The 10809-nt window shown below is 32.9% G+C and overlaps 1 protein-coding gene across 1 annotated transcript; it reads right to left on the minus strand.

Annotated features, from left to right (window-relative positions):
* Positions 1–2165: 2165 nt before the first annotated feature.
* LOC130983031 (uncharacterized) lies at positions 2166–8924 on the minus strand. The gene is made up of 5 exons (XM_057907199.1): positions 8504–8924; positions 5033–5251; positions 4161–4306; positions 3314–3432; positions 2166–2576 (listed from the first exon to the last, which is right to left on the minus strand). The coding sequence occupies exons 2-5, from the start codon at positions 5245–5247 to the stop codon at positions 2475–2477; spliced, it is 582 nt and encodes a 193-aa protein (XP_057763182.1). The 5' UTR covers positions 5248–5251; positions 8504–8924; the 3' UTR covers positions 2166–2474.
* Positions 8925–10809: the final 1885 nt, after the last annotated feature.

Raw genomic sequence — 10809 nt, forward strand, 5'->3', positions numbered from 1 at the left:
AAGATGTCAATTCTGTAGTGAGGATGAGAGTCATACATACAATAGACAGAGGTTTTTCATTCTATATCCCTGTTTTTTAATAATTGAAAACATGTCCAGGAGATTAAATACAAGTATGCTGAGCTGTATGTTTTTTTTTTTCCTGGTATTATAATGGGGCAGTTGGATGTTATTAGTGTGGACAGTGGAGATATTGGGCTTTGGTTGAAAAACTGTAGCAGGTTGGGTATTTATTTGGAGTTGAGAGTTGGGTTTGAAATGAAATGAATGAGAAAAAAGTGTGTAATGCTAATGGAGCTTTAGGTTGATCTGAGTCCAAGTGGGTGGAGTTTAAATATTTTTTTCATCGGGAAAAAAAAAGTTTAATAGGTTAGAGTGTTGCAATGGGCCTATTTGCATAGGTTGGAAAAAAGAATTCAATAATAAAAGTTTAATACTTCTACCCAAAAGAAAAAAAAAGTTTAATAATTTAATGAATATAATAATAAAAAATAAAATAATTTGATTAACAATAAAATTAGAATCCTTATTTATATAAAACTAGAGTACTTCATTAATTTTTTTTAATTAGAAGTAAAACTTGAATCTGAAACCTCTAGGTGAGGATGGGAAGCCACGTGAGTTTAAATTTAAACACAGAAAAAATGTTATTTTTATAATGTATATTTTCATGCCATAGATATTAAATAACGTATACTTTAATCGATATATATATGAATTATGAATATAATAATTTTAATTATTTTTAATATTTTAACTTGTCACAAAATTTTAAATTTTAAATTTTTTATGTTTTATGATTTAAGGATAAAATATTAAAAATTAAATAAAATTTATTAATTTATAACAAATATATTGTCACTATAATCTTTACACAATGAAAAATTTTTGAACTTTTTACTTAAATATTCAAAAAGCTTTATTTTTCTGTTTTTTTTTTCTAAAGTTAGGAGTGAGACTCGAATTCACGACCTCTAGGTGAGTATATGGAGACTATGTCATTGTATAGAATAAAAGAGTATAATGAAACAAAAAATTATTGTGACAAAATTTAAAAAAAAAATTTATTCTAGAAGCAACAATAAATATGCATAAGAAAACATATTTAAAATTTTTTTAAAAATATTAAAAATTATTTTATTTACCTTGTGAGAGTGTTTAAGAAAAGAATTTAATTTTTATATTCTGTGAATGAAGTTTACAAATATAATAAATCGTACATAGTCGTGTAAGAAATGAATAAGTTTAATTAAATGATAATAAAATCTTAAATTTTCATTTCATATAATTGTTACAGAAATAGAGATAATCTTCATATAAAGAGCTCTTGAAAACCCATAAACTCGTTTCTCTTCTACTTGAGTATTGCATATTGTTTTAGTTAGAACTTTTCATTTTCTCCTTTTGATTGTTGTTCAATGTGGACCATTTATTTCATCTAATAAAAGTATCTATCTTTTGATAAAAAAAATTCTCCATATATATAATCTATTACAGGTGCTGTTCGTTTTTTCAGGTAATTTGTGCTATTCTATAGCGAGTTAAATTATAATCTAATAAATTTGGAGTTCAATCAATTTATTTAAGTAAGTTTGCTCTTATTTTCCTATTAGATAATTTGCTAAACTTGTTTCATATGAGTTTTCTAGGTAACTTATCTATTTAATATAAACAAATTTTTAGAGGATTATCTTGTTAAAAAATTAAATCTTTTGAAAGTTAAAAAAAATAATTTATTCAATGATTTGATGAATATGTTTTTTTTTTTAAAAAGAATACAACTAATACATTTTTTAAAATACATTATTTAATCCAAAGTATATTGAAATATTCATAAGTGACAATTTTTTTTATTTATTTGATTCTGCTAGTGTCAAAATAATTTTAAAAAATTTAAATGTATTATGCGGAATCAATGTTGTTAGAAATCTTAGATATCTTGTATTTTCAATATTTAAAATATCTTGTATACTCTTCTTTGCATTGGGTAAGAGTTAGACGGACAAAAACTGAAATTTTACCTTTAAAAATTACAAGTTTAACAAATTCATGTATGCGTGGTTGGAGGCTTGGTTGAGTGGCATATCATATGCCTTCTTAAAAAGTGAACTCATGTAGTGTATGTATGCTAAAAAAAATAGATACATATCACCCAAAAAAAAAAGAAGATACAAATTAAGCCATGAAATTTAATTGTAATCATGTATGCTAAAAAAAATTAGGAACCAACTATAAATGCATTTCCAAATACTTCTCTCACAGGAAATTGTTGTCTTTAGACCAAAGTCAGCGACTAGCCACCCCTTGAAACTTGACTCCTAATGAATACCATCATGACACATCTAAACCATATAGGATACATTAAATTTCATTAAAAATGAAATCTACATCAAATTTTACATTAAGTGGCTCTAAGTTATGGAAGACTAATCCATACAAAATTGAAAATACTGCTCAACATTTTGGATACTCTATTAGTAGAAGGAGATGCCATACAACAACTTCCGCCGGTGTTGTTTTTCAAAACCACCAACAATGTCATCAATGGTCTCTTCCCATGAATCAGTAGCTTCAATCTATGCGCACAATGCATATACACATCATTAACTACGAAACACAAATCATAATATAAAATTCTAGACTAGCCATCCAAATTAGTCCCCAAAGAATTTTACATCTGACACTCTAGTCCCTGACATTTTTGTTCTTTAGAAGTCCTCCATAATTACTTATGTCTGACAGATTGGTCCCTCCGTCGCTCTCAATCAAATTTATAAAGATGTATGTTGAAGAAATAAGTTCTAACATATTTTATTACAATATGATTAGGTCCTAAAAAATATCACAAGACAAATTAGTCACCTTTAAAACAATGGGGGGACCAAATTGTCCGATGGGAATAATTCTTGAGAACTTTTGGATAATAATTAGTTACGAACCAAAGTGTCCTATCTGAAATTTCCTGAGGATCAATTTGGATGTTTATTCAAAATTCTAAAATGGCACATTGATTTTAGTCATGCCATTTTGTTGGTCTCTTGGGGCTAATGTTTGGCAAGTGTCGGAAAAACACGTACAAAATACAAAAAAATTCTGTTTCTATCTTGAGCCAGTTACAAAATGGAGACATACGATTAAGATAAGCATCTAAGTTGAAAAATTCCTTTGACCATTTTTAGCATCGACTAGATACTCTTGCGAGAACTATGAGGGGTCACTTTGTTTGTCAATGGTGGAAATCCACACTTGACATACCATGTTAAATAACATGATGCAAAGATAAAAATGCATTGCGTTTGAGTTCGAAACAAACCTCTTGACATAGATCTAAAGTAAGCCTTGCTCCTATGGCTGCTTCCTCATGGTTATCTTTCACCTCCAAGTTGATTACCAGCACACTTTTCATGTGAATGTGATTTCTATTGTGAAGATCTGCACTTTTTTTCAAGTTAGACCATTGTCAAACATTGATTTAAGATTGAAGAGTCATTAGACCCAAGTCACCCAACATGCTCTTCATTCCACATATGGCTATAACAGCTTTCTGAATTGTACATGACTAGAAGATAGATAATATATTGGAACAAAAATATCCAAGAAGGCCTATGATTCTATGAATAGATTTAAATAAAATCATAGTTTCTGCAAGTCTGCAACCAATTGCAAATATATCTGAGAGCTATGTAGACAAAACAAGAGTGGACCACTCTAATTCCCTCAAAGCGCCAATAAAGTTCGTGAGGAAAATATTTTTCATCCATGAAAATTTTGACGCCATTCTTACCCCAGTAACACAAATGATAAAGAAAAAGCAGAGAAACACAGAAAATTAGTGAACTCCACTGGCATTGCAACTCTGCTGCTAATAACACACAGTTAGGAGACATTTTATTCGCAAATATATTGCCTAATTTTTTTATATTGCAAATATATTGCTAAAACCATGGCTGATAATCCTCTCTTCGAAACTGCATTATAATGCCAATGGCAGACATCTCAGCTTAAAACACAAGCATGCTATTCAGTATGTTCTATCTACAATATGCTAAGAAACAGAAGAAAAAAGCTTGTTTTTCGAATTCATTTATCCAAGACACCAGGTTCAAACTCAACAATCAGAAACAGCAAAAAGATTGAAACAAATCAGCAAGAATGACAACCTTCAATAACCATATCAAAAACTTTTTCCTCAAATGTAAATACCACATCAAAGGAGCCATCAGCAGCATTGTCTTGCCATCGTTGAGGTGCTGTTTTGACTGTTGAGTTTCTTTTAAGCATCGGCAATATTCCATTTCGTCTGTAGCTGTGCTCTTGTTAAGGTTTGCCATACACCCATACCATATGAAACAATGAACAAGGACTCAACTTCAAAGGTAAACACTAAACACAAATGCAAACATTCAAATCCACCAGCAGAAACATATATCATATATGAATAGTATTCAATGGGTAACCAATTTAATCAACTCTGCATCTTATTCAATTCAATGAAGCCATTTGCTAAGGAATCACCATGCACTCCAATTGAATTCTCGGTTCTACATCTATATGCCAAAAGACACAAATAAACAAATCATAGATTTGAAACAAGATTTCCATGGAAAAGAAGACAATTGCCTGATATGACCACACCAAACATTGGAGCAAAACTGCATTCTTCTTAGCTAAAATTTCTATTTTTTTTTTCATTTTTTATTCTTTACCCATTTGAAGCAACTTATGATCTTTGATTTTCATTTTTGGCCAGCATAGCAAAAGGGATACATTTACATAAACAAATCATAATACACAAACAAAATTGAAGAGAAAAAAGTGAAGGATAAAACCGTCCAATGCAAAACACCATTCAAAGACTCCAGCAAAAAAAAAAAAAAATTTGCATTCATTCAGCTTAAAAATTTCGAACTTTTTTCCAGTCAAAGAAACCCCAGAACTTCGAATTTTCATGTTCAGCCAAAGAAATCAAGAGGGTAGAAGAAAATGCAGAGAAAACGAAAATTGATTCACTGAAGAAGTAGAAGAAGGATACAGTTCAGGGTCTTTTCTGCGAAGGTCATCGAACATTTGCTTGTAAGGGGTACCGAAATCGTAGACGTTGGGTTCTCTGAGGGAGGGACCAGGAAGCTTAACGTGCGCACCTGTGCCGTAAGAAGAGACGTCAAAGCCCTGCCTCTTTAGGAGGAAGTGCGCTTCCATGCTCCTATTCTGGTTCGATGAACACACCATGGCGTACCGATATCTCATTATTCTAAGAAAAAAATATTCAGTTAAGAGTGAACAACAATGGAATCCAGTGATTTTTCACGGCTAAGACGAAGAAGAAGAGGGTTCTTCAGTGTCGCGTACTATTACTACCAATGAGTCAGGGCTATTTTGCATTTTTTCAAAGTTGTAGAATAAAAATGTAAATTCTAACATAGTTATCAAAACCGAACCGGTAATCAACTCGGTCGTAGGCAAGGTTGCAAGAACCGAACCGGTCATTGAACCGGTAAAGTGACTGGTTCAACGGTTCAATAGTCTAACCGGAATCAAACCATGATTGAACCGGTTTAATTAAATATACAATGAAATCATTAAAAATTCAATATACAATTTTAAATATTCAAATTTAATATTTTCTAAACCAATAAAATTTAAAAATTTACATTTCACAGTAATTTGTTCATATTTTATCTTTTAGAATTCATAATAAAAAATTTTAATTAACTTCTAAACTCTAATCAAGCTCAATTATTTGACAATCAAGATAAACACTTCAAGAGAAGAATTCTTGTGATATAAGAAACAAAGAAATGTATTCAAAAACTTAAAATTGAGAACATAATTATTGAGAATCAATACACATTGATTGTATTATTTTCAACACTTCCAAATATAATGTCTGCTATATATATATGAAGGCTATTGACCTGAAACAGAATAACTAACTAAATCAAGAGTTTACATGCTCTTCTTTCACTCTTTCTTAAACCAAATCTTGTTCGATTACATTTATATTCTCGATACTAATCAAGTATTCAACAAAAACTCAGAATCCAAAAATTTCTCGGCATCCAAAGCTATCCAAAGCCAAAGAATCCAAAAACAGAAAATTAAGCAAAGAGTCCAAACTCAACATCCAAACTAAATTCAGAATCACATCAGCAACAATCAACAATCCCAACTCAAAACACAAAATTATTTCAGAAAATCAGCAAAAAGGATATTACAATAATAATTGTGCACCCAGAGTAGACCAAAGCAGCTTCACTCACTTTCTGCTAGCTAGCTTGCCCGCAGGTAAAGCCTAGCCTACTTTCTTGCTACAGATAGATACAAAGATTTACAATTCGCTTCTATGGCTTGCATATGAGGGAAACTCAGAACTCAGAATAACAATTATTTTCGAAAATTTAACAAAACATTATCAACCAACAGATTTCAGATCTCAGCAACTCAAAAATGAACAAAAAAAAATCAGCAACTCAATCATATTTCAGCAACTCAGAATCAGTAAAATAACAAAATAAGAAAGCATAAATTGATGTAGCTTTGCTTACGGCGGCGAGGGAGGAAGAGAAGTGACAGCGAGGGAGGGAGGAAAGTGAGCTCGGACAGAGAGGGGATCGAAGACAGAGGCTTGATGCGTGCGCGAGAGAGAGGGCTCGACGACGAGGACAGAGACACAAGTTCAGGGTGGCCGACGACGATGAGGACAGAGGCGGCAACGCCAACAGCAGCTCCAAGAAGACCTAGCAACGCGAGGAGAAGGGATCTAGGAAAAGAGGATCGGCGACACCGGGGCTGGACGCTGGCTTAAGAGAAGAGTTCGTCGGCGACGGCGGCGCTAGGAACTGGGCGCTGGCTGCTGCTGCTGTTGGCTGGGGGTGCTAGGGTTCCGTGGAGAGAGAGAGAGAGAGAGAGAGAGAGAGAGAGAGAGAGAGAGAGAGAGAATGTGGAGGGTTTATGCAAGGTTCTGAGAATCGGACCGGTCATCAAACCGTTTTAGTTACTGGTTCACTGGTTTATTGGTCCAACCGGTGGCTCAACTGGAAAAATCGTTTTAAAATAGAATAATAAATAAATTATAAATATGCAAGTATTAAGTTGAGGGTATAAGGTAGTATGAAGTTTTTCTAATGGAGTGGTGAATTACTCTCTTAGGATTTTCCTTTTTTTATATTAATTGCAAAATTGCGAGATGAAAGCATGATACCAAGCAAGTACAATTCCTCATCAGTACACAAAATGTTAAAAGAAATATCTCACAAGAATAGGAAGAATATCAAATGAATTATCATAAATCCAACTAAAAAATAAACATAGTACTCACGATAAATAAATTTGATAACATTATTAATAACAAAGTTGGTAGTGGACTAGTGCTAGAAAGGCTTCACCAAATGAAGGTGCATACAGGCTTTTAGAGACAATAGACTTGGATTTGTGCAGTAGCATTTTGGATGAGTTGTTTTGAAGACCATTTGGTAAAACTAAGCTTTGAATAGGTACAATACAGGCTTCACCAAATGCTCATAACACATAGAAAGACAGTTTCTCAAGATACATAAATAAGTGCTTATCCTCTGAAAATAATCATCTGAATCGGTATAAGGCAGGAAAAAATGACCATAAGTCCCTTTACCTAAGTCAAAATAAACAACCATATCCGAACTCAACAATCAGCATTCAGCACCAAACATTACAAAACATTAACCAATAATCACATTAAACCTGCAACCAGCAATTACAAAACAGCAACAAACATGAATACATTATAAAACATTCCAAAACAGTGATGACACTAAACCTGCATAGTAAATAATCTCAAAGACAATGATCACCAATATCCAGCAAATAAACAATAAATACACAACAACAATTTAGCAAATAAACAAGAACAAGACCTAAATAGAAAATCCAACAAATTAAGTCGCAGCAACCTAACAATTTGACAAATTAAAACAACAGCAGCCCAACAATTTACCAAATTATCAACTTAACAAATTCAAGAACAGAAAATCACAACAAAACAAAAAAAATAAAAGTAACAGAAGAACACAAGAACAAATAGCAAATTAACAAGTTCACAATAAGTTAAAAAATTTACCCGAAGAACTAATGCAAGTGGAATCTCATGCTAATATGTTTCTGCAAAGATGCTATTTGTACAGCTAAAATTTCCTAATTACTATGATCCAATTATTCTAATTTCACATGCAATCAATTAGTAAGTTTCTAAAAGCTAGAAATTATAAAACCAACCAGAAATATGGTTAAAGCATTTCATCAAACATGTTGAGTGCGGTAAAATTAAAACGAAATAAGAGAATTCAATGCTTAATTTCAATGTGATAGAGAAGAGAACATAACTATTGTAACTTTAATTTAGTCTATGAAAAAATCCAAACCACTACCAAATCAATACTTATTGTAATAGAAATCAGAAGTTGCAGAGTTGAAGAAGAGTATGGTGTTGTGTGAGTGTATTGTCTGGTGGCGGGTTCAGGAAACTCACGGCGGGGACAACAGAGAGCAGTTCGACGGCTGAGTGGAGGCGCGGGTTGGTCGCAGAGTTTGAAGCAGAGCAACGTGGCTTCCAGACGAACGCGAACTCGAACCGTGAACAGCGAGTGAACGCGAACGGTGAACGCCGAGCGAACGCGAACGAAGACGCGAACGTGAACGGCAAACAAACGGCGACGGAAGCGCGGCTGAGCAGACAAAGACGACGGACGCCGAGCTCGAGGAAGCAACCGCGATCGGTGACAGCGAACAGGGGTTGAAGACTTGGAGCACGCGGGAAGCTAGATGACGGATGGCGAACTTTGAGTGCGACGGACGGCGGCAGTATGCCACTCCTTGTGGCGGTGGTGTAGGCTTACAGTGCTAGGGTTTTGTGGTTGCGTTTGTGTGATTTCTCTGACTGAAAGAAAGAAAGAAAGGGAGAACGGGAGAAAGAAACGAAGGAGCTACCCTCTTTTGTGTAAACCGGCCGGGTTTCGGTTCGGTCTGACCGACCGGTTCTCATCCGGTTTAACGATTTTTTGCCGGTTTTTTATTAGCGATTTTATATGCCTGACCGGACCGCTAATACTGTCGGTTTACAGTTAAATCAGTCCAACCAACCGATCTGATCCGATTTTCAGAACATTAACTTTTTGTAAAACAATTTTGTACTTCAACCAAATCAGCTAAATGATCGGTTTTTGATTAATTCGGTTGAACCAAAAAATCCAGTTCAATTTTCTAAACAATGGTCGTAGGTCACTAATTTAACCGATAAATCGCTTATTCTTTTGATTAACTTGGCTATAATTAAAAAATATATAAAAATATAAAATTAAAATTAAGATTGGCTTTCCCATCATGTTTAAAGACGAAACACTTTCGTCGCAATTAACTTTTACAAAATTTATTTTCAAACACTTTCAAACCTCACCAATAAATAAACAACATAATTTATTCAAAAACTCTGTAGGAAAGAAAAACTTCATTGTAAACGTCTAAACCAATTACAAATATGATTATTGCGATTCAACCATTATAAAGTATAAACATTGAAAATATGGTTATTCCAATTCAACCATATACTCCAAATGTTAACGAGAAAGAGAATTTGGCTACGATCCTTGATCCCATCCTAAAACCAATTTGCAATGAAAGATTAGTTAATGAGGTGTTGCCGTTCAAAACTCAAAAAATGCTAGACACTATCTATCATACAATGCAAAATAGTTTCATTCTAGACAAGTGATTATTTACCGCAACAAATTCAAGGTTTAGTTATGATAATAAGCAACAACAAAAATTGCATAGTGAGATATTTAGCAATAAATTTAACTTACAACAATAAATTCAGTTCATTGATCATTTTTAACACCAAAAACTTTACCTCTAATTCTCTAAATATGATTTACAGCAAAAAAAAAAAAAAGTAGCTAAATTATTATTTCAGTAATAAATTTAACTTTTAACAGCAAATTCAATGTGTACTGATAATTTACAACAATGAAATTGAAAAAGAAATAACAAGATTAAAGAAAGCTGAAACTCACTTGGCTAGGGACTAACTGACGGCACAAGACAGTGTAGGAAGCTAACCAACTGAACACACAGTTGAAATAAGAAGACGACAACGACTACTATTCGAGGGAACAGATGTTGGTTCCGTCTATTTCTGCTTTCGGCGAAGATAACGCAGGAAGACGCAACTGAATTTGAGACGGTAACAAAGTACGACAGAGTTTGAGATACCGGAGACAAGAGAGGTCGCAGCGACACCAATCGTGAGAGAGGTGAGAGAGTGATGAGAACAAGAAAAAGTTTTTTTTAAAAAAAAATAAACATGACCCGGTTTGAGTTATATAAACTGGCTGGATCACCAACTTTACTGAAACCCCTCCAAATCAAATCGATTTTTATTAAAATCCAATGCTTAAGCAGTTCAACGAGTAATTCGACCCAGTTAAATGATTGAATGACCGAATTTTCAACCGAATCGATCAAGTCGAAGTGAAATTAATTCCTATGAATTTTAGTAAAAAATTTCTTAAGAATAATGTGAAGACAACAATTTGAGATTTTAATGGGACTAAAAGCTATTTTATTATTAATTATTCTATTTTATTAATTCCTTATAAAAATAATAACATAGAACTTACGGTTATGTATATTATTTAGAGTAATTACTTAATCAGTTCTAAAATTTTAAAAATAAATATTTTAAATTTTAATCTAAAAAAATTAATAAACAAATATATTTTCAATGTTATTTTCAGGCAATATCATCTCTGACCACAATTCTTTGGCAATCACTATTAT

This window comes from Arachis stenosperma, chromosome 5 (genome assembly GCF_014773155.1).
Source record: "Arachis stenosperma cultivar V10309 chromosome 5, arast.V10309.gnm1.PFL2, whole genome shotgun sequence".
NCBI lineage: Eukaryota > Viridiplantae > Streptophyta > Magnoliopsida > Fabales > Fabaceae > Arachis > Arachis stenosperma.

Excerpts from the sequence above, each read along its gene's own strand:
- LOC130983031 (XM_057907199.1), bottom strand. The coding sequence starts at position 5,247 with ATGAGATATCGGTACGCCATGGTGTGTTCATCGAACCAGAATAGGAGC. Across the intron at positions 3,433-4,160 it reads TTTTGATATGGTTATTGAAG|ATCTTCACAATAGAAATCAC; the intron begins GTTGTCATTCTT and ends AAAAAAGTGCAG. Across the intron at positions 2,577-3,313 it reads CTTTAGATCTATGTCAAGAG|ATTGAAGCTACTGATTCATG; the intron begins GTTTGTTTCGAA and ends TTGTGCGCATAG.